This window comes from Rhinopithecus roxellana, chromosome 12 (assembly GCF_007565055.1).
Source record: "Rhinopithecus roxellana isolate Shanxi Qingling chromosome 12, ASM756505v1, whole genome shotgun sequence".
Taxonomy (NCBI): Eukaryota; Metazoa; Chordata; class Mammalia; order Primates; family Cercopithecidae; genus Rhinopithecus; species Rhinopithecus roxellana.
Genome location: NC_044560.1, coordinates 52,236,171 through 52,257,543, shown reverse-complemented (window position 1 = coordinate 52,257,543; position 21,373 = coordinate 52,236,171). Strand labels below are relative to the sequence as shown.

Here is a 21,373-nt window from a genome sequence, read left to right as displayed (position 1 = left end):
CAAAAGTGATTGAGAATTGTTACTAAATCAGACCAGCCTACAGTGAGGTGCTACAGCAGATGCACTTGCCCTACGCTATTCACTTTGGTGCTTGTAAAGATAGCTTTTATGAAACTATTTCTTCTAGAGTTCTCGGTGTAATTACGTTTCCAAAGTTTATTTGAAATAGTCTCAATTCTTCTTCAGTCATATTCATTTATTTTATATAAATTAGGATACCTTTCCATGTTTCTTCCCAAAGACTAATGATTGCCATTAAAAATATTTCTTCTGGCCAAGTGCAGTGGCTCATGCCTGTAATCCCAGCACTTTGGGAGGCCAAGGCGGGCAGATCACTTGAAGTCAGGAATTCGAGACCAGCCTGGCCAACATGGTGAAACCCCATCTCTACTAAAAATATAAAAATTAGCTGGGCATAGTGGTGCATGCCTGTATTCCCAGCTACTCGGGAGGTTGAGGCAGGAGAATTGCTTGAACCCAGGAGGTGGAGGTTGCAGTGAGCTGAGAACATGGCCACTGCACTCCAGCCTAGGTGGCAGAGTGAGACTCTGTCTCAAACAAAAGAAAAATAAATAAATAACTAATTTTAAAGTCTCCAAAACTTGGTTTGGTAAAATTGTGTATAGGGGTGTAAGTTGTAGTTTTTGGGAAAAAATTTTTGTTTATCAAATAAAGCTAATTTTTTTTTCTTAGTTTTTAATGTGCCCAGCTTTGGATGCCTAGAAACACAGACACACAGACACACACACAGACACACACACACACACACACACACACACACACACACACACACAGTTAATTTTTCATGATGGGAATTGTTTAACATTTACAAAAGTAAAGCGGTGAGACGACCTCATGTATGTCTTATTCAGCTTCAACAATAGTCAATTCATTGTTTTATCTGTTCCCCCCTATTTCCCCTGTGCCAGATTATTTTGAAGCAAATCTCGACATTATCTTTTTAATCTGTAAACTCTTCAGTATTTACTCTAGAAAATACTTTTTAAATTCTAAATAACATAAACATAGTATCATTATCACATCTTAATTAAAATAATTAACAACATTATCCACCACTAATCAGCATGTAGACTTTCCTGATTGTTTCACAAATGCTTTTTTAAGTTGGTTTATTTGAATCAGAATCAAAATAAGTCTATTCAGCATAATTGATCAATATGTCTCCTGAGTTACTTTTAACATATAGTTTATCCTTTGCCTTTTTTTCTTGCATTCTGTTTGTTAAAGAAATGGTCATTTTTCACTTTCTGGATTTTGCTGGATGTATCTCTGTGGTATCATATTATGTGTCCAGGAAAATATATATATGTTTTACAGAAATGAGGTCTTGCTATGTTGCCCAGGCTGGTAAAATACTGACTTTAGAAGATATGTTCCACTTAATTGCCAACATAATGCCTATGCTTTTCAAAATCGATTCCATAAAATCATGTTGAAGATCAGTTATTTTCTTTTCTTAGCACTTTCATGTATGTTCTGTTTTAGTTTGTTTTACTGTCAATTCCCCATAACATTGTCCTGAGCTCAGGTGATTCTCCCACCTTGGCCTTCCAAAGTGCTGAGATTATAGGAATGAGCCACAGTGTCTGGTCCAAATATATTTTCTATTTATCTTTAAATATGTGATACCTCATCTCCTTTGACTGTAAACAAGTTTTTGTTTATATGGAAAAAAATCAATGCTTAACTTAGTTGTTGAAGAGGGAAAGATTTCAAAAATTATATAAACATGAAAAGGAGAATGTGAAACAATGGCCATCAGCCTTAAGAAATAGAATAATTTTGTAATGGTCCATGTTTATTGCTCTGTGATTATTTTGATAACATATAATTTGTTGCCTAAAGTATTATAAAACATTGAAATAGAAAATTGTAGCAAGAGTAGATATACCAGGTTGATTTTGGTTAAAGTAACATATTTTGTTAACTTTTTTTTATTAACAAAAAAGATACCAGGTGATCAGCACTCCAACAGATTTTTTTATGGTAATGGAATATGTGTCTGGAGGTGAATTATTTGACTACATCTGTAAGCATGGACGGGTGAGTAACATACTGTCTGGTACACTAAATCTCTAAACTAATAAAAAGGAAAGTATTGGGAAATAGCACAATGCAAAGATTTCTTCAAGGTGGAAGTCGCTTTTATAATAATGCTCAACTAAACATATAGAGTGTTAGACAAATTTTCTTTCTTAAAAAGCATGCCTTTTGAAATACTGATTTTAGAAAACATGTTCCACTTAATTGCCAATACGATGCCTATGTTTTTCAAAATCTGTTCCGTAAAATCATGTTGAAGGTCAGTTATTTCCTTGTCTTAGCACTTTCACATATGTTCTGCTTTAGTTTGTTTTACTGTCAATTCCCCAAAACACTGTGCACATTTAATAATATTAATTGAAATTTAAATATTAGTGCTTAGCAACAAAGAAAAACTTGTTTATTGACATGTTGAGCTTTGACAAGCTTTTGATTGGTTTGTTTTGTCTGATTTGTTGAGAATTCCAACACAATTCGAGCTTGCTTAATTATATGTAGCCTGATTATGAAATTAAAAATCTTGTTAAATAGATGTATCAGATATTATTATTATTATTATTTTTTGAGACAGACTCTTGCTCTGTTGCCCAGGCTGGAGCGCAGTGGCATTATCTCAGCTCACTGCAACCTCTGCCTCCTGGTACAAGCAATTCTCCTGTCTTACTCTCCCGAGTAGCTGGGACTACAGGCACACGCCACCATGCCCAGCTAATTTTTGTATTTTTAGTAGAGATGGGGTTTTACCATATTGGTCAGGCTATTCTCGAACTCCTGACCTCAGGTGATCCACCTGCCTCAGTCTCCCAAAGTGCTGGGATTACAGGCGTGAGCCACCATGCCCAGCCCCAGATATTCTTAATGCAGTTTCTTTTATGCTTGATAGGTTGAAGAGATGGAAGCCAGGCGGCTCTTTCAACAGATTCTGTCTGCTGTGGATTACTGTCATAGGCATATGGTTGTTCATCGAGACCTGAAACCAGAGAATGTCCTGTTGGACGCACACATGAATGCCAAGATAGCTGATTTTGGTATGTAACTCCAGGGTTGTTCAGAAATGTACTAGCTACCTTTTAAAGCATAACAATTCATTGAAATAAGAACTTTCCATGTCAACCTTGTACATTCTGTACCATGGAAAGGGATTAGCTGAAATCTCCTCAGTAGCTTTTTCTATTCATTTAAATACACTTTAAAAATGCAGATACCTCCAGAGAAGTTAGATGGCTGTCATCAAGATAAATCCATTCAATCTGCATTTTCTCCTAAGGAAATGATGCATAACTGTTTTTTTGGTGTTTTTTTTTTTTTTTTTTTTTTTTTTTTTGGAAGAGAGGGGAGGAGTTCCAAACTTCTTTGAAAATCTCATGAAAGTATGGGCACTTTCCCTGATGAATGCATATAAACCGAGGTACCTGAAAATTTGCTTGCAGTTGGAAAAAAGCCCTTCTGAATTGATCCACAAAGAGGTCCTTAGGGTAACATCTAATAACTTCATTAGAGAATAGTTTTTGTCAGAGGTAAAAGGCACATAAAATGTGATTTTTATACTCCAAACACTTTCTGGGATAAACGTATGTGGAAAGGATGCCTTAATAGGGTATTTGAGAAAAAGACTAGGAAATGAGAGATTAAAGAGAGAGATAGAAAGGTACCAGCTATTGTTGCCTATTTGTGGTCTATACCTTGTCTTTAATCTAAAAACTAGGAAATTGCTTTCTCTATTTCTCTTCCTTGTCTAAATCGTGAAACTTATTTAATACTATAGCTCAACTAGATTTTTGGTTCAATAGATTATATTTTCTATGTTGAATTAAATATTTCTAAATTAGCTTTTGAAACATAATCTCTTTATGAGTTGGGGCCCATCTGGTTTCTAATTATAGAATTTAAAGAGGATTTTGCAAAAAAGTAGTAGTCTGTATTTTATTCTCTTGACTATGGAAAAGGTAAATAATATTTTGATGTTTTCATGTTTGGGAAAGTCAATATGCTTCAGAATAACCTCATTTGTGATGGGAATCAACATTTTTATTTAGAAAGGAAATTTAGTTTCACTCATACATGTGATGTGCTTTAGTTTTTTGTTACAGTGTAAGCACTCTGAGATGGTCTCTTTCCAGTTAAATGCTTTCCACTGCCTTTTTTTTTTTCTTTTTTTTTTTAGCACTAAAAAAAACAATGAGGTATGCAGGATCAAGGACTTGAAATTTTGCTCATATTTATATGACTTTATCTACTTTTAAAAATATCTAGCACCAGGTAAACATTACTTTTATTTTTAGGATTATCTAATATGATGTCAGATGGTGAGTTTCTGAGAACTAGTTGCGGATCTCCAAATTATGCAGCACCTGAAGTCATCTCAGGCAGGTAATAATCAGTGAAGCATAAGCTTTTTGTAATCTTGAGGTCATTTTGATAACATTTAATTATAATATATTCTCTATGGAAGGTAAGATTTTAACATGGTAGAAATGGATTGTTCATTTATTTTTCCATTGTTAAAGGGATAATGGTTATATTTAAAAATGTTAAACATTTCATTTAGATGTCATTATATACTTACAAAGTTTTCCCCATTAGAAAAATAATTGAAGTGGATCCTGATTTAACATATCTTTCATTTTACAAAAGTGCAGATAAGAGGGTAACAATTTGCTAAATTTAAGCTAGTGTCATTATTTATTTATTAGATATAGTTCTTTAATAATACCTTGCATATTTTCCGATGTATATAGAGCATTGTTTTATATTTTGTCTTTGGAAGAATGAGATTTTGGGGGACAATATTGTTTCATGAAATTAAACTACAAGTAGAGATTGTGTAGTTACTCATGTAAGTTTTTCATTGGTACATTATAAAAATATTTATACAGATTGCAATGGTAAATTCAAGTCTTTCTACAGTGATCAACGTGTGATTTTGAAAGTTAACTGAATCCTATGAGAGAAAATATGGTAAGAGTATTATTGCAAATAGCAGATACAGGATTATCTTAGTCCATGTGGGCTGCTATAAGAAAGATACAATAAAGTCGATGGCTTATAAACAACAGAAACTTACTTCTCACAGTTCTGAAGTCTGGGAAGTCCAAGATCAGGGTGCCAGCAGGTCTGGTGAGGGTCTGCTTCCTAATAGACTACCGATGTTCACTGTAACTTCACATGGAGAAAGGGATGCGGAATCTCTCTGGGGTCGCTCTTATAAGGGCACTGATCCCATTCATGAGAACTCTGCACTAGTGACCTAATCATCCTCCTAAAGTCCCCACCTCCTAATACTATCTCCTTGGGGGTTAGAATTTCAACACATGAATTTTAGGAGGACATAAGCATTCAGTCTATTGCAAGGAGTTTGAAGAATACAGCAAATATTTCCACTGTGGCTGCTAGATTTATACGCACATGTGGCATTCATACCATTTCTTTTGGAAAACAATCACCATTTTTTATATAAACAGATTATATTCTTTTCATTAGAATAGTAGAGATTTACTTCGTTACCACAGACCCAGGTTTGAGTATGGTAATATGCTATCATGGGAATTGTAATGCTGTCGAAATGTAAGAGAAAAAAGGAATAATACTATAAGCATAGGTTATCTGGATCAAAGCTAATTTTAGTCATATGAGCTAGGAGGTGATGAGAATGGAAGTGGTAAGTACTCAGGATAATGTGATACGGATACTGTCTACACAGTACTAATTAAGTACTTTAATGTTTTAAATCTCTCTCTCTCTCTATATATATATATATAGATATATACACACACACACACATACACACACACACACATATATATATATATATATATTTTTTTGAGACAGAGTCTTGTTCTGTCGCCTAAGCTAGAGTGCAGTGGCACAATCTCAACTCACTCTACCACCTCCTGGACTCAGGTGATCTCCCACCTCAGCCTTCTGAGTAGCTGGGACTGAGGTGTACACCACCATCCCTGGCTATTTTTTGTATTTTTAGTAGAAACAGCGTTTCACCGTGTTGCCCAGGCTGGCCTCAAACTTGTAGCCTCAAGCAATCCACCCACCTCAGCCTCTCGAAGTGCTAGGATTACAGGCGTGAGCTACCGTGACCGACCTTAAATATTCTTTAAAGGTGTGCTGGGGTAAAAATTCTATTATGTGTGTATATTATGTGTATATTTTCTTTCTTGTAATAGTTCTTTGGGAAAAAGACTTAACCTGTACACTATAGTATTTTTTCAAGTTCATGGCCATCTACTTTGTTCCCCTCAAAAATCAACCACAGAAAGTATTATATTTTTTAATTAGTATGTTTCAGTTAAATGAATTTGTGACAAATAAAAATACCCTATTCACTGGCAGACTTGAATAGTAGTTGGCTAGCCCCCTTACTCTCTTTGGGGAACAAACATTGAATACTGGGGAGTGGCCGTGGACTTCATTAAAGACCTTGGAAATGAATATGTACTGAATGTAGACTACCTATATATAGAAGTAGGGTACATAGAGAGGGAAAAAGTGATACTTGCATTTCAGGTTTGTGTCGTCATCTTTTTTCGTAGATTGTATGCAGGTCCTGAAGTTGACATATGGAGCTGTGGTGTTATCTTGTATGCTCTTCTTTGTGGCACCCTCCCATTTGATGATGAGCATGTACCTACATTATTTAAGAAGATCCGAGGCGGTGTCTTTTATATCCCAGAATATCTCAATCGTTCTGTCGCCACTCTCCTGATGCATATGCTGCAGGTTGATCCACTAAAACGAGCAACTATCAAAGACATAAGGTGATTATTCTTTTTGTTTCTGTTCTGCATATTTTCTCATAAGAATAATAATAATGTTAATCGAATGATTCTCCCAAAGTCTCATTTCCTGCCCTCACCACCTCACCCCTAGTACCAGTGCTTCAGCCACATTGAACTTGTCCTTGTTTCTGAAACCTAACATAGATTTTATGCCTTCATGTCTTTGTTCATATTATTCACTTTGCCTTGATGCCTTTTCCGTTTTCTTTTTTTGACCTGCTAGAATTCCATTCATCCATTAAAGTTCATGCCACCCGTTTTGTGGATTTCCACAGGTGCTTCCGTTTCTGTTTTATCAACATTTTGTTAATGCTTTTATTATTTAATTCTCATCCAGTATTTAGTTATTTCTCAGTGTGTCTTTTTTCTCTCTTAAATTATGATACCAGGGTAGACAGTGTGTCTTATTCATCTTTGACTGTAGAATGCTAAAAGGCCTGGAAAGATGGTATGCTTAGAAAGTGTCTGAAGAAATTTCAAATGGAGAAATAGGGTGAGATTTATGTATTTTACATATGGTTAAAGACATAAAGCATGAAAAGTTTTGCTAAGTATTTTAATTCAATAGCTGCTAACTGGCTTACTGTGAAGGCTTTTGTGTCACGTGAGAAACTTTGGAAAGTGCCATTGCTGATGCGCCTATGAATATGACCTTTGTGTATCAGACACCTGTGTCTCATAGTAGCAAGATGATTCATTGCATTCTGCCTATGACTTATCAAGGCATGTTTCTTAGAGGTTTTTTGTTCTTACCTAAGATTTCATCCATGTTTGTTTACAAACATGTTCTTTTGACATCTTTCCAGAACTCTTCCCCTTTTCTTCATTAGCCAGCAAAGACTTTTTTTTTTTTTTTTTTTTTTTTTTGGCAGGGTCTCACTCTCACTGTAGCCTCAACCTCCCAGGCTGAGGTGATCCTCCCTCCTCAGCCTCCTGAGTAGCTGGGACTACAGGCACGAGCCACCACACTCAGCTAATTTTTATTTTTATTTTTTTGTATTTTTAGTAGAAACGGAGTTTTGCCATGTTCCTCAGGCTGGTCTTGAACTTCTGGGCTCAAGTGATCCACCCACCTTGCCTTCCCAAAATGCTGGAATTACAGGTGTGAGTCATTGCACCCAGTCCCAGAAAAGACTCTTTTGAGACCTCTGACCTTTGAAATATTTAAATGATGGCTGAGATAGCTGTTTATGTGACTGCTGCTGATTTCATGCAGGCAAGGACTGATGATTCTTTTTGCATTTATGTATCATTTTCTTTTCCCAGCCTTTCCCAGTGTTCCAAACCCCATGCATAACAATGTAAAAGTGTAAATTAGCCACCAGATTTAATTATGAAAATGAACTTAGCAGGGAAAAAGCCCTTTGTCTTTATAGTTCTTTAGCATATATACTTCTGTTAATTGACTTTTTCTTAGAAAATCAGACATGCTGATATATTTGCAGCTGCTTGTGTCAGCATATACGTTTAGAATAATAATGGGCTGGGTGCAGTGGCTCATGGCTGTAATCCCAGCACTTTGCGAGGCTGAGATGGGAAGACTGCTTGAGCCCAGAAGGTCAAGACCAGCCTGGTCAACATAGTGAGAGCCCATCTATATTAAAAATTTTTTTTATTAAAAAAAAAGTGGTAATAATACTGATTTGTTGCTTTAAAACAGATGTTTGCATATTTATAGACTTCAGAAGAAAAATGTAAATATATTTACTGGGAAGAGTAATTTGTACATGGGTAGATGGCATGAAAGTATCATTCATCTCTGTACTTTAATATGATAACTTGAATCTATAGTTTTCATCTTTTTTTGCTTATACATATATTTACTTACTTATCTATATTCCGTTTTTTAATGTTTGGGAATTCTTTCCATTGTTTTAATTTTTTTTTTTTTTTAAGAGATGGGGTCTTGCTATGTTGACCAGGCTGGTCTTGAACTCCTGGCCTAAAGCGGTTTTCCCATCTCAGCCTCCCAAAGTGCTAGGATTACAGGCATGAGCCACCACACCTGGCCAATGTTTGGGAATTATTGATTTGATGAACTATAGTTCAATAGGGAAAAGAATTACTAATTATTGAAGAATTACACAATACCAAGCATTTTGCTTTATGGCTTGACTTACGTTATTGCATTAACTTTTTTCATAGATAGCTAGAAACCATTTTATAAACCATGAAACTGAAGCTCAGAAAGGTTATATCATGATTTATGTATCTGTTTGCCCCTATTAAATTATGCATTACTTTAAATTAGGGACCGATTATTAATTCATAGCAAAATGCACAAGATCTAACACATATTAAATGTTGAGTAAATCTGTGTTTGTTGAAAATTACACAGCTAATAAGAAGCACAACTGGGGCTCAACTTGGAACTTAACCTGAATTCAAAACCTGTGCTATTTCCACTATTCCAAATTGTTACATCTGTTTGGTGATATCCATCCTTCTTTCAATCTATCATGTTTTATTTATCTCTTATGCTACTACATACTTACTGTCTCAATATTATTTTTGTACATCTACTATTTTCTTGTAAGATAGCCATTGGAAGTTCGAAAATATATCTTCATATTTATTTGCTTATTTAACCATTTTCGCTTTTATTCATTCAACAAATATTTATTTCACATCTGTTCTGTGCAAGGTCTTGTGCTAGGTGCTGGGAATATAGTGGTAAACAAGATAGATATTATCTTCATGGAAAGCACAACTTTGTGTTCTCCAGCTATCTTAAGCTTAGTAATAGTATTAATGTTATCATAGTTAAAGTGAGAGGTCTGAAGTTCAACTGAGCACAAATCCCAGTGCATCTGTTTGTTAGCTATGTGCAACTTAGTTACTTCCCACATATATTAGAATTTTGGGGAAAGCAGTCATAGATCAAAACGTGAAATTGTCATTTAAGTAGGTCTAAAAATGATTGAATATCAGAAACTGCAAATATTCAACTTAATATAATTAAAGCTTTTAGAACAATGTCTAGAACATATTAGCTATTAATATTATTTTTGAGGGAATATTTGAAAACCTGTTAGCTGCACTTAAAGAAATTTGGGCATATCATGAGGTTTCTAAAAGTTGATAGTCTTTATAATCTAACCTTAAGTCATATATCAATTTCAGGTATCAGGTAGCAGTGATAGAAATACATAATTTCTGATGGCTGTATAATAGCCTATGTGAAGTGAATTGCTTTTGTCTCAGATGAACCTTCATAAACATCCTAGTTACTGGTCACTTTGGTAGAGTTAGTTCAGAAAACGACTCCTGAAAATCAAAAGCTAGAAGGATGGCTTTTAAAATTGACAGTTATTATGAGAAATTGTGGCATTTGACTAAATTAATGAAATGGAAATCAAATTTAGATTGTTTCTTTATTGTTTTTTAAAATTAAATATAATTCACATATCATAAATTTATCCCTTTAGATTGTATAATTCACTGGCTTTTCATATATTCACAAAGTTCCACAATCATTACGGCCATCTAATTCCAGAACTTTTTTATTATCCCTGAAAGAAACTATACACACTGATAGTCACTCCCCATTTCCCCTTCCTTCTATCCCCTGGCAACCACTAATCTACCTTCTGTCTTTATGCCTGTTCTGAACATTTCATATAAATGGAATCATACAGTATGTGGTCTTTTGTATCTGACGTCTGTCATTTAGCATAATGTTTACAAAGTACTTTCCTACTGTAGCATGTATTAGTACTTCATTTTTTTTGCTTGAAAAATATTGCAGTGTATGAATGTACTACATTTTATTTATGCATTCGTTGATGAAGATTGAATTGTTTCTAATTTGTGGCTTTTATGACTACTGTTTCTATGAACATTTACATACACAGTTTGTATGGCTATGCTTTCATTTCTCTTGGGTGTGTATACTTAGAGTTTATAATCGTTCTATGTTGTTACTGCTGCTCTTGTTTGTTCATTTAGTGATTTTCTGATCTGATTCTGTAAAATCTGTATCCTTTTTTATATATGGCTACTGAAATCTCTCTTTGGTTCGCTTAATGATCAGCTAATGATTAGATACAAATTTCCTTAAATGCCGTGATCTAATAAGTCTCCCATCCTTTGCTGATGGGCTCTGTGTGATGTTGGGGTATATCCTCAAGTGCTCAGTTGTAACTCTGCCTTAGCCTTCACTTCCTGCTTGTGCAGAGCCTCAAAATCTGCCAATGATGAGAAATTATGGCCGTTTCAGTTTTTTCTCAGGCAAGCACACAACCCTGCATTTGTTTCTGCCCTTTCTGAGTCCCAGCAATATATCAGAGCTTTCCAAAGACCCCTCTGGAAATGGTATTTCCTAATGTTTCCTTTTAAGTGTCTTGGGCAGCTTTTTGTTTACCCAACTTTCACTGCTGCTTCAGGTAATTGGGGTGTTAGACAGTTGCCATTGATTTTTTTTTTTTCTTTTTTAACAAATGCCCTGGGGAGAAGGCTGTTTGCAGGAGTAAGCTGTGAGTCAGGTCATGTAAAAACCAGGCTTGTGAGTGGAGGTTCCTAGAGAACTGCTAGACATGTAAAATAATGACAGTTCTCTCATGGTAAGATTTTCAGGGAGCTCTAAACTATTCTGCTCCTCTGTTCTCCCTACCCCAATGCCCCAGTGGTTATTAAGCTCCTTGTTTTCTCAGCTCTGTGATTATGAGGCTCTTGGTTTTCAAGGCTGCCATGGAGCTGGACAAAGGGAAATGGATATAGGACAACTTAAAAAGCCACAAATCTCACCTTTCTTACTGAGATTTAGCCATTTTTATTGAATAAACCGTCTTCAGATTGTTGCAAGCCTTTGGTGAATTTCCAAAGTTGATTTTCACAGTTTTTGCTGGTATTTTATTGTTTTATGGAATAATAGATTTTTGGAGTTTATTTTGAAAGTGTCTAACTTTTCTATTTGTCATTGATATTTACAAAATATTAGACAGGTAACTTTTTTTTGTCTTCTTTTACTTCTTTTGTAGCTGGGTGTGGTGGTGCGCACCTGTAATCTCAGGTACTCAGGAGGTTGAGACAGGAGACTCACTTGAACCTGGGAGGCAGAGATTGCAGTGAACCAAGATTGAGCCACTGCACTCCAGCCTGAGTGACATAGCGAGACTCTGTCTCAAAAAATATATATACATAGAGAGAGAGGAAAGATCTATCTCAAGTTATTTTTATTGCTGAACATTAATAGGGGCTTAATATTATTATATAGCCAATAAACACATGAATGAATTAATTTTGTGTTCATACTTTATTTATCATAGATGCAGAATTTATTGAGCATTTACTCTTTACTAGGTAGGAGGGTAGAGCTAAATAAGGTATGGTCACTATTTCAAGAAGCTATCAGTTTACTGGGCAAGATTAAGAAAAAAAATCAACAACTAGAAGAATGTGTTGTGATAGAAAAATCTGGTAGCTGTAGAATTTTTATCTTTGTACATATCCTCAGGTCCTGACACACCATTATTTCCTACTTGGACTATTGCAACTAGCTTCACCATCATCATTTTTATCTTTTCAATTTATTTTCTATACCACAAACAAAATGATCTTTACAGAATGATAATTAGGTTTTGTTACCCTGTCTCTTTAAAATCCTTCAATGATTTTCATCAACCACCAGTTCAAATCATGAGATTTCCTTTTCATAGCCTACAATTCTTAGAAATATCTGATTTCATTTGGCACTCCATCTCACAGCTCATTCTGCTTTCATGATATTGAGCTCATTCCAGTTCCTAGAGCACAGCACAACTCTTTTTTGTCTCATGGTCTTTGCACATATTGTTTCTTTTGCTGGGAATATCTGTTCTGCAACTCTTTGCCTAACTGACTTCAGATCATTCTAGTGACTGCTTAAATATTACTCAGAGTGGCTTCCCTGATCACCTACCTCTCGTTCTAAATTATATACTCTCATTTTACTCTATGCAATTTCTTTTGCAATCTTTATCACAGGATTTGCATATTTGTATATTTGTAACTATATTTTATGTATATTTGTTTAATCTCTATTCAGCTAAAATATAATCTTTGTGAGGAATTTCTTTTTATCCATAGTATGTCCTCAGTAAATATTCAAAAATAAATTAATCAGTGAATAGAAGACATTCAGTCAAAATATGTTTTCATCTGAACTTATGGGATGCCCAAATCTACCAGGTAGTAACGCCTGAACAATCTCGAAGGAGTAGTTTGTGTTAGATGAAAATGGTTTGATATTCTAGGATAACAATAGTAACATCAAGCGCAAAGGCCCAGAAGTGTGGGAAAATAAGGCTTAGGAGAGCAGTTCTCAAAATTTTTGATTTTAAAATCTTGTAACTCTTAAAACTTATTGAAGACCTCAAGGGGGATTTTTAAAAATGCAGGTTATATCCGTCAATATTTACTGTATTAGAATTAAAACTGAGAAATGAAGAAAATATTTAATTTACTTAAAAATATCTATAAACCCACTACATGTTAAATGATACATCTTTCATGAAAAATAACCATATTTTCCAAAAAAAATTGTGAGAAGAATGACTTTATATCAAAGACAGCTAGGTTCTCATACCTTCTTCATTCAATCTGTTGCATTATTTTGTATTAGTTGAAGTGTGTAAAGAAGGTCTGACCTCAGATAAGTGGTTGGAAAAGAAAAAAAGTGTATTTATTATTAACACCAACTTTATCAGAAAGTCTTTAAGTAATGAGAAGCTGTGAAACTCATACAAATCATACAAAAGTTTTGCTTGAAAGCTTGAATTTTATCATTAGCAACAAATATTGCTGATTGTTTTTTCATTTTTGAGAAAATGTCGGCCAAATGACAAATCTTAATAACCATAGTTATTCAGGGATAGTGGGTAATTAACTTGCTTAGGATCACATAGCTAGTAAGTGGCAGAGCTAGGTCTAGAGACCAGATCTTTTGATTATATTCTATTATATTGCCCTATGTCTAAATTATTTGGACTTGCCAAAGCGTGTCTTACAATAGTGTATTGTGGTGTTTTTCCTAGAGAGCATGAATGGTTTAAACAAGATTTGCCCAGTTACTTATTTCCTGAAGACCCTTCCTATGATGCTAACGTCATTGATGATGAGGCTGTGAAAGAAGTGTGTGAAAAATTTGAATGTACAGAATCAGAAGTAATGAACAGTTTATATAGTGGTGACCCTCAAGACCAGCTTGCAGTGGCTTATCATCTTATCATTGACAATCGGAGAATAATGAACCAAGCCAGTGAGTTCTACCTCGCCTCTAGTCCTCCGTCTGGTTCTTTTATGGATGATAGTGCCATGCATATTCCCCCAGGCCTGAAACCTCATCCAGAAAGGATGCCACCTCTTATAGCAGACAGCCCCAAAGCAAGATGTCCGTTGGATGCACTGAATACGACTAAGCCCAAATCTTTAGCCGTGAAAAAAGCCAAGTGGCATCTTGGAATCCGAAGTCAGAGCAAACCATATGACATTATGGCTGAAGTTTACCGAGCTATGAAGCAGCTGGATTTTGAATGGAAGGTAGGAAATTATAATGTAATAAGATCATTTGTAGAAGCCATTTTACTATATTGTAAGCTGCTCTGAGCTCCTGAGTTGAGTATTAAGCCCATCTTTTTCTAATAACATGCCATGCACATTAAAAACAAAACAAATAACCTCTGTAAGGATGAAAAGTGGTTGATACTGGGAACCAACATATTTTGAATTATAGCAGTGTTCTTAGTCAAGAAAAAAGTAATCAACTAGAAACCTTCTGAGAAAATAGCTTATTGGTTTCAGCATACATCATAGCAATGAAAAATCATGAGTGTCTTCAAAGATAGTATGTTTTTACTTTCTCTTTTTTTTAGGGAGGTTTTTTTTTCTTTTCTTTTTAGGGAACAGAGGCAGGTGGTTGTAATAGCTAGTGGTCAGTACAGATTATATCAGGACATATTTATTCAGTCAATTAACACTTTTCTCCAAGTTGTGATATTCTCTCTTATTTGGCTAGTGCTTTTAATACTTATAGTATATTTTCCTTACTCTCAGGCCACAGTTTGCTTTTCTTCAAAATTAGTGCTCAATTTCATTTCAGTTCTATTTGAATATATGTGTGGGGAAGGGCATTTTTTCTTTTCAGATATGCCTTTCACTGTTTTTCTTGAGGATTGTGAACTTTTAAAGGAATAAGAAAAATGTGCAAACTTACCACATAAATATGCATTTGACATGTTCACATAAATCAGTCATTTTCATTTTATTATCTGTACATGAAATGAATATTTTCTTAAAATCATTTAAAAAACAGATCTCTTTGTTTTGAAGCAGTCGTATTTAGTTAAAAAAGAAATGTTAACATTTTTAAAATTCTATACTGAAACATTTTTGAAACTAGTACCACAGATGTTTTGAAAATCCAGAACCTTCAATGCAGTGTTTGTTTGTTTGTTTTGTTGTTGTTTGTTTTTTGAGACAGAGTCTCACTCTGTTGCCCAGGCTGGAGTGCAGTGGTGTGATCTTGGCTCACTGCAACCCAGGGTCAGGCTATCCTCTCACCTCAGCCTCCCTCGTAGCTGGGACTACAGGCGCCTGCCACCACACTCGGCTGATTTTTTTTTGTATGTTTTTGTAGAGATGGGGTTTCACCATGTTGCCCAGGCTGGTCTCAAGCTCCTGGGCTCAGGCAGTCCACCCACCTTGGCCTCCCAAAGTGTTGGAATTACAGGCATGAGCCACCGTGCCTGGTCCTCTTTGTTCCTTCTACTCCACAATCATCCATGAACATGTTCAAGCAGAGACTGGGCAACCAAATTATAATTGATGTTTTAGAGTTGATGCTTATCTAGAGTGAAAGCTAGACCCGATGTAATCTCTGGGTTCTCTTTAACTTTTCCTTTTATCTTTCACTTTTTTCTTCAGTACCCCAAATTTATTCAAGTAGCTTTTCCTTTAAATCTTAATTGCCATACAGTACTGCTAGTGGGGATTAAATAAATACTAAAGTAAACTACCAGTAATATAAAAAAATTATTCAGATATTCCTTTCCTACCTCACCCCTATTAATTACTTGTTTTGACCTTTTTTTGCATAAAAAGGGAGATATTTTGTAGTTGGTTATTTTTATTGATTTTTCACTTTAGGTAGTGAATGCATACCATCTTCGTGTAAGAAGAAAAAATCCAGTGACTGGCAATTACGTGAAAATGAGCTTACAACTTTACCTGGTTGATAACAGGAGCTATCTTTTGGACTTTAAAAGCATTGATGGTAAGGAAGCTATGCATGCATGAGCTCTGAGAAGATAAAACTTGGCACTAGTTGACCAGATGTTAAAATCATCTCGAAGACATCCGGTGGGTAGGTCATGCACTGGTTTTTAAGTAATCTTAGACTTAACCAAAATGTAAGTGAGGTGAAAAGGATGAAAGACATGTTGAATACCTCTTACCTGGCATCTTTCCACAAGAAGTATCTCCGTGGCATAAAAGAATCATTTGAAGTGTTGGCAGTGGAGCAGAAGTAAGGAACAACAGGGAAGTAGGTTTCACTTTTTAAAATTAACTGATTTGTCAGATTCTTTGTCACATTTCTCCATTCATATTTTATTAGTATTGTAGTGTCTAAACTTACCCCTTCATCACCTTTCCTCATCCTGGGTGGCCAGGGTGACCAAATAGGTCTCCATTGGGATTTGGGTTGGATTTAGGTACTCATGGCAATCAAGGAGCCAAAGGCATCAGGGAAAATTGTCATGTCCAAGAACTTAGTGTGTGCCAAGAATTAAACTTGGGTAAACCAAATCTGATTATTCATTTCAGAGGCCCAAGTGGGATAAAACCAGAATAAACCAAGGGTCAGGTGCTGGATGGAACAAAAATGGAACTGAGTTTAGAGTTAAGGAAGTTGTTTTAAAGAAAGGATTTAAATTTTACTCTTGAACTACCATCAAATATGTATGGTAGTGTTTATATGGATCCCAGACCTCTTTCATCGAAATTACATGTTGTTATTAAAACACAGATCCCTGGGGACCACTCCAGACCTGTCAAACCAGAATTTCTGGAGATTGGTCCTGGGAATTGTAGAATCTGCAGTTTTAACAAGATTTCTCTCACTTTGCCCCCCACTTCCCCAAGACAATATATGATGGTAACTTTTATTTTTACCTTAATGATTTTTTTTTGATATGCTAGAAGAAAATAAGTTGTCAAGAATACACTTTCTTCACATGAAGAAATATCAGTTTGATTGATTCCAGTATCAATGTCGAATACTCCGATTTGAGGACTTAGAGGCCACATTTTGGCTGTGTGCACGTGTTGTGTAGCTATGTTTGTTATGATTGTTGGAAGGAAGAGGACTGTGCTTCTAAAACACTGAAACATGACATTCATTATTAAGTTGCCCTTGCTCAGATGTGTTTACTTAATATTCTGAATATCATAAATTCATAGGAAGGGCTTGGGCATGTATACTTTTCATATAAATTGCTCTTCTTTGGTCCATTTCAGACGAAGTAGTGGAGCAGAGGTCTGGTTCCTCAACACCTCAGCGTTCCTGTTCTGCTGCTGGCTTACACAGACCAAGATCAAGTTTTGATTCCACAACTGCAGAGAGCCATTCACTTTCTGGCTCTCTCACTGGCTCTTTGACCGGAAGCACATTGTCTTCAGTTTCACCTCGCCTGGGCAGTCACACCATGGATTTTTTTGAAATGTGTGCCAGTCTGATTACTACTTTAGCCCGTTGATCTGTGTCTAGTTTCTTTGTTATTGCACTATGAAAATCAGATATATTCTTTAAATTTTTATCTTACTTTTGGATAGTATCCACTGCAATACTAATTGAGAGACATGAATTATGTCCAGGGGACATTGAAATTACTGAAAACAAAATCTCTGACATCTTATTTACTTGTAGAAATCTGTAATTCTATTGTGCCTATGATAAATTCACATAGGCAGTATCTTTAATAGGTTAATATTGATGAAGATTTTTAATTACAATAATGAGTTCACTACAGATGATTAACACACCACACTGGCAAACCATCTCAATGTAAGGGTGGTTTGGCAACACCTCCTTGCTTTACTGTTTGGTGTAGGTAAATCCAGTTTACTTCCTAAATTTCAGTAGGCTTTATGCTGTGTATGCCCCCAATTTATTTTAACAAAAGAAGATTAAAAAGTAAAAGAACCACGAGTAAGATATTTAAATGTTGAAATCTTAAAAACCTGCCCCCAAGGTTTCAGAAGCCAAGTTCTTTTAACGGTATTTTTACAAATACTGCCTAGTATATTCAACAGGAGGACTGTGGTCATGTCACAAGTAGCCACAATTTTCAGGTTTCTTAAAAGCAGCTGTAACTGACTCAGGATTTTATCTTGAGATTTCCCTGAATAATATATTTATCTTAAGAGCCTTCAAGTTTCAAATTAGTATTGGAACACCTGGAATTGCAACAACTTTTATCTTTTACATATACTTACGTCTTTTAAAAAATGTCTTCAAAACCTACCTTTCTCAAATTCGTTTGGCTCTATTTATTTTTGCATTTCACCAACAGTGATAAAGTAGTTAAATGAAACAAAGCAAGGTATCAACAGTCCCTTAAATGAGAATTATCTTTGATCTTTATTTTGTGTGTTAGGTGTTAGGGTCCTGGTGCATCTCATAATGCTAATTCTTCATGGCAAGCCACTCCCTTCACCCCACCTACCCTAGTCACTCTTGTCTTTGTTCATTGTTTGATCCTCAGTGGTTGGTGGGTACAGCTTTGAATCTTTTCTAGTTCCAAGTTTGAAAACACTCTTCTGGCCCTAAGGGCTTTTGTACACTTCCAAAGCTTGATAGGCTGTGACCTTCACTGTTGAACCTGATAGGGCAGGGAAGCTTTGAACATCAAGAAAAAATTTTTCTCTTAAGTAAATAAATATGTGTATTCACACGCCAGTGCTTTTAAGCAAAAACCAGTTTTTGTTTTGTTTTGCTTTGTGCAGGTTTTTTTTAAGATTAAAAAAACACAAACTACAGCAGGGTAGATAATAGTTTATGATTATATTTTGTTTTCTTTTAGTAAAAGTATTTAATTTTAAATTATGTGTAATTTATCTAATTTGTATTTATTCATTTGTTATTTTTATGTTGTAATTAACACTGATTTACCTGGATTACCCTAAAAAACATTAAGCTCTTGAAAACAAAAAAATGACATTACCTTGACAGGTTTCTCTTTGCCAAAAGTAATGTATGTTCTACCAAGAAGCAAATGAGAATATTAGACTAAGTTTCTCATGTGTTAGTGGAAAACAAGTGTGTCTATCTTTAAATATTCTTTGAATTAGGAGTTTGCATTGTATCACATCATATGGCTTTGCAGATCTTTTAAAAACTGATGTTAAGTAACTTATAAGTCCAACTTCTTAATATCAAAGTAAAAGAATCATTCACCAATTTGGGAATGAGGGCGGGTTGCAATTTGAGATAGTTAAGGTTTAATTATTGAAAGACTGCCATCTTGTGGCACCAAAGGGTAATTTTTACCCTTTGAGATGCTGTGATTATTTGTATAGAGATAAGCAGTCCTGCTGTGTTAGCCTGATGTGCATTATAGATATGGCATATTTTGGGTTCTCCAAATGGGCATACACCTGTTTCGGGAAAACCACGGCCACCTCATAATATTGTCCTGATTATGAATGGAATTACCTTAGAAATAAGGAGCTAATCAGATTACTTAACCCCAATGACAAAATCCACAAAAATTTTGAAGGCAGAGAAACAGAAGGAATCCAGTGGTGTTTTAGCTCCGTTAGTCTCATCAGATATTAAAAAATTGTTCATATCAAAATTACCTTATATGGATGATTGCCATGTTTTGTAAGAGTTAATTTATTTACTGTTTTCTAATTCTTGCCAGTATTTATGAACAGCTGTAATTTGATATTTACCTACTGAATTTTAGGAGAACTAATGGTCACAGTTTGGGTTCTTTTATGTGTATGTTTTTAAAACAGCTATTTTGTGAATCTAGGTGGTTTGTTTTTAGAGAGAAGATTTCAGGAGACGCAGTCCAGCACAATTAGAGCTAGAACATTGTTACAGCAGCTTTTTGTTGCTCATGGGCAGATAGAGGGAAAGAATCAGCTGTTAACCCCAAATTTCTACATTTCAGTCTTGTAAACTCTGGATGTGGTAGGTAGATGTGGGCTAAGAATAATTTCCTCCAGTTAACACTTGGGAGAAGAGCTTCTATTATTAGGTTATAGATAAGGCCTTAGTTATATCATGGAAATGAACTCCATGTAGTTCTAGAACTGCATTTCCCAAAGTATATCCTGTGAGATGCTCCACAGAAAAAGGATTGCATGGACTAAGTTTGAAAAATGTTGCATGCTACTCTTCCCCTCGAAGATGACAGTAGATGTCAGCATTAAAGACTGACAGGTCTTTCTGTGAAAAAAAAAAGAAAGCCATATAACTTTGTTGAACTTTGCCCAAATTAATTTTTCATTTTAAAAAACTTAATATCCCATGAAAAAAGGCAAATTTGGGAAATACATTTTTTAGGAAAATATTGTCCCAGAATGCCATAATTAGGGTAGTTAATAATTAACACTTCCTTTTCTCTTACTGGTTGTTGGGAGAGTCTGACTGAAAATTAGAATCATTTTGTTTTAACTTGCAGACATGTTCATCATGAGTGAATGCTGGATTAAATAGAATTTTCTATGTCTGCGACTTGTTTCGTGACACCTTGGTTTTCTTAATCATCTTGTGTTATTATTTGAGTGCAACATTATTCTTTTTTTTTTTTTTTTTTTTTTTTTTTTTTTTTTTTTTTGAGGCGGAGTCTCGCTCTGTCGCCCAGGCTGGAGTGCAGTGGCCTGATCTCAGCTCACTGCAAGCTCCGCCTCCCGGGTTTACGTCATTCTCCTGCCTCAGCCTCCCGAGTAGTTGGGACTACAGGCGCCTGCCACCTCGCCCGGCTAGTTTTTGTATTTTTAGTAGAGACGGGGTTTCACCGTGTTAGCCAGGAAGGTCTCGATCTCCTGACCTCGTGATCCGCCCGTCTCGGCCTCCCAAAGTGCTGGGATTACAGGCTTGAGCCACCGCGCCCGGCCAACATTATTCTTATGAATGGGCGACTGAAAAACCTGAAACAAGATTACTTGTTAAAAAAAAAAAAGTCTAAGAGACTAGTGACTCATGCTTATGGCTCTGTGGGTAATGAATCGTCACTGATTCTTTTAAAATGTGTAGTAAGTGAACATTTTCTAAATACTTTTCTTTGGGATACCATATGAAGATCGAATTCCTTATGTTTCAATGTAGGAACAGCTACCTTCTCAAATAGAATACGCAGGGAGGGAAGTAGGCAAACCATTTGCAAGTTGGACTTTTGTTATGATTAACCTTTTAGGAGACACTTTTATAATCTCTAGTGTTTACATTCCTTTATACTAGCTATCTATAAAGAGAATCCAGGAGCCTAAATTAATCAGAAATAATCGTGTTTCTATGTCAAGGTATTGGC

At 35.4% G+C, this 21,373-nt stretch overlaps 1 protein-coding gene across 1 annotated transcript in view; it reads left to right on the top strand.

Annotated features, from left to right (window-relative positions):
* PRKAA2 (protein kinase AMP-activated catalytic subunit alpha 2) overlaps window positions 1-18,785 on the top strand; it is a 61,296-nt gene extending 42,511 nt beyond the window's left edge. The window contains exons 3-9 of the mRNA XM_030913493.1: window positions 1,971-2,064; window positions 2,948-3,092; window positions 4,347-4,434; window positions 6,609-6,833; window positions 13,868-14,372; window positions 15,978-16,104; window positions 17,349-18,785. Coding sequence (XP_030769353.1) covers window positions 1,971-2,064; window positions 2,948-3,092; window positions 4,347-4,434; window positions 6,609-6,833; window positions 13,868-14,372; window positions 15,978-16,104; window positions 17,349-17,587 — 1,423 coding nt within the window. The 3' untranslated portion in view covers window positions 17,588-18,785. The remainder of the gene's footprint in view (window positions 1-1,970; window positions 2,065-2,947; window positions 3,093-4,346; window positions 4,435-6,608; window positions 6,834-13,867; window positions 14,373-15,977; window positions 16,105-17,348) is intronic.
* Window positions 18,786-21,373: the final 2,588 nt, after the last annotated feature.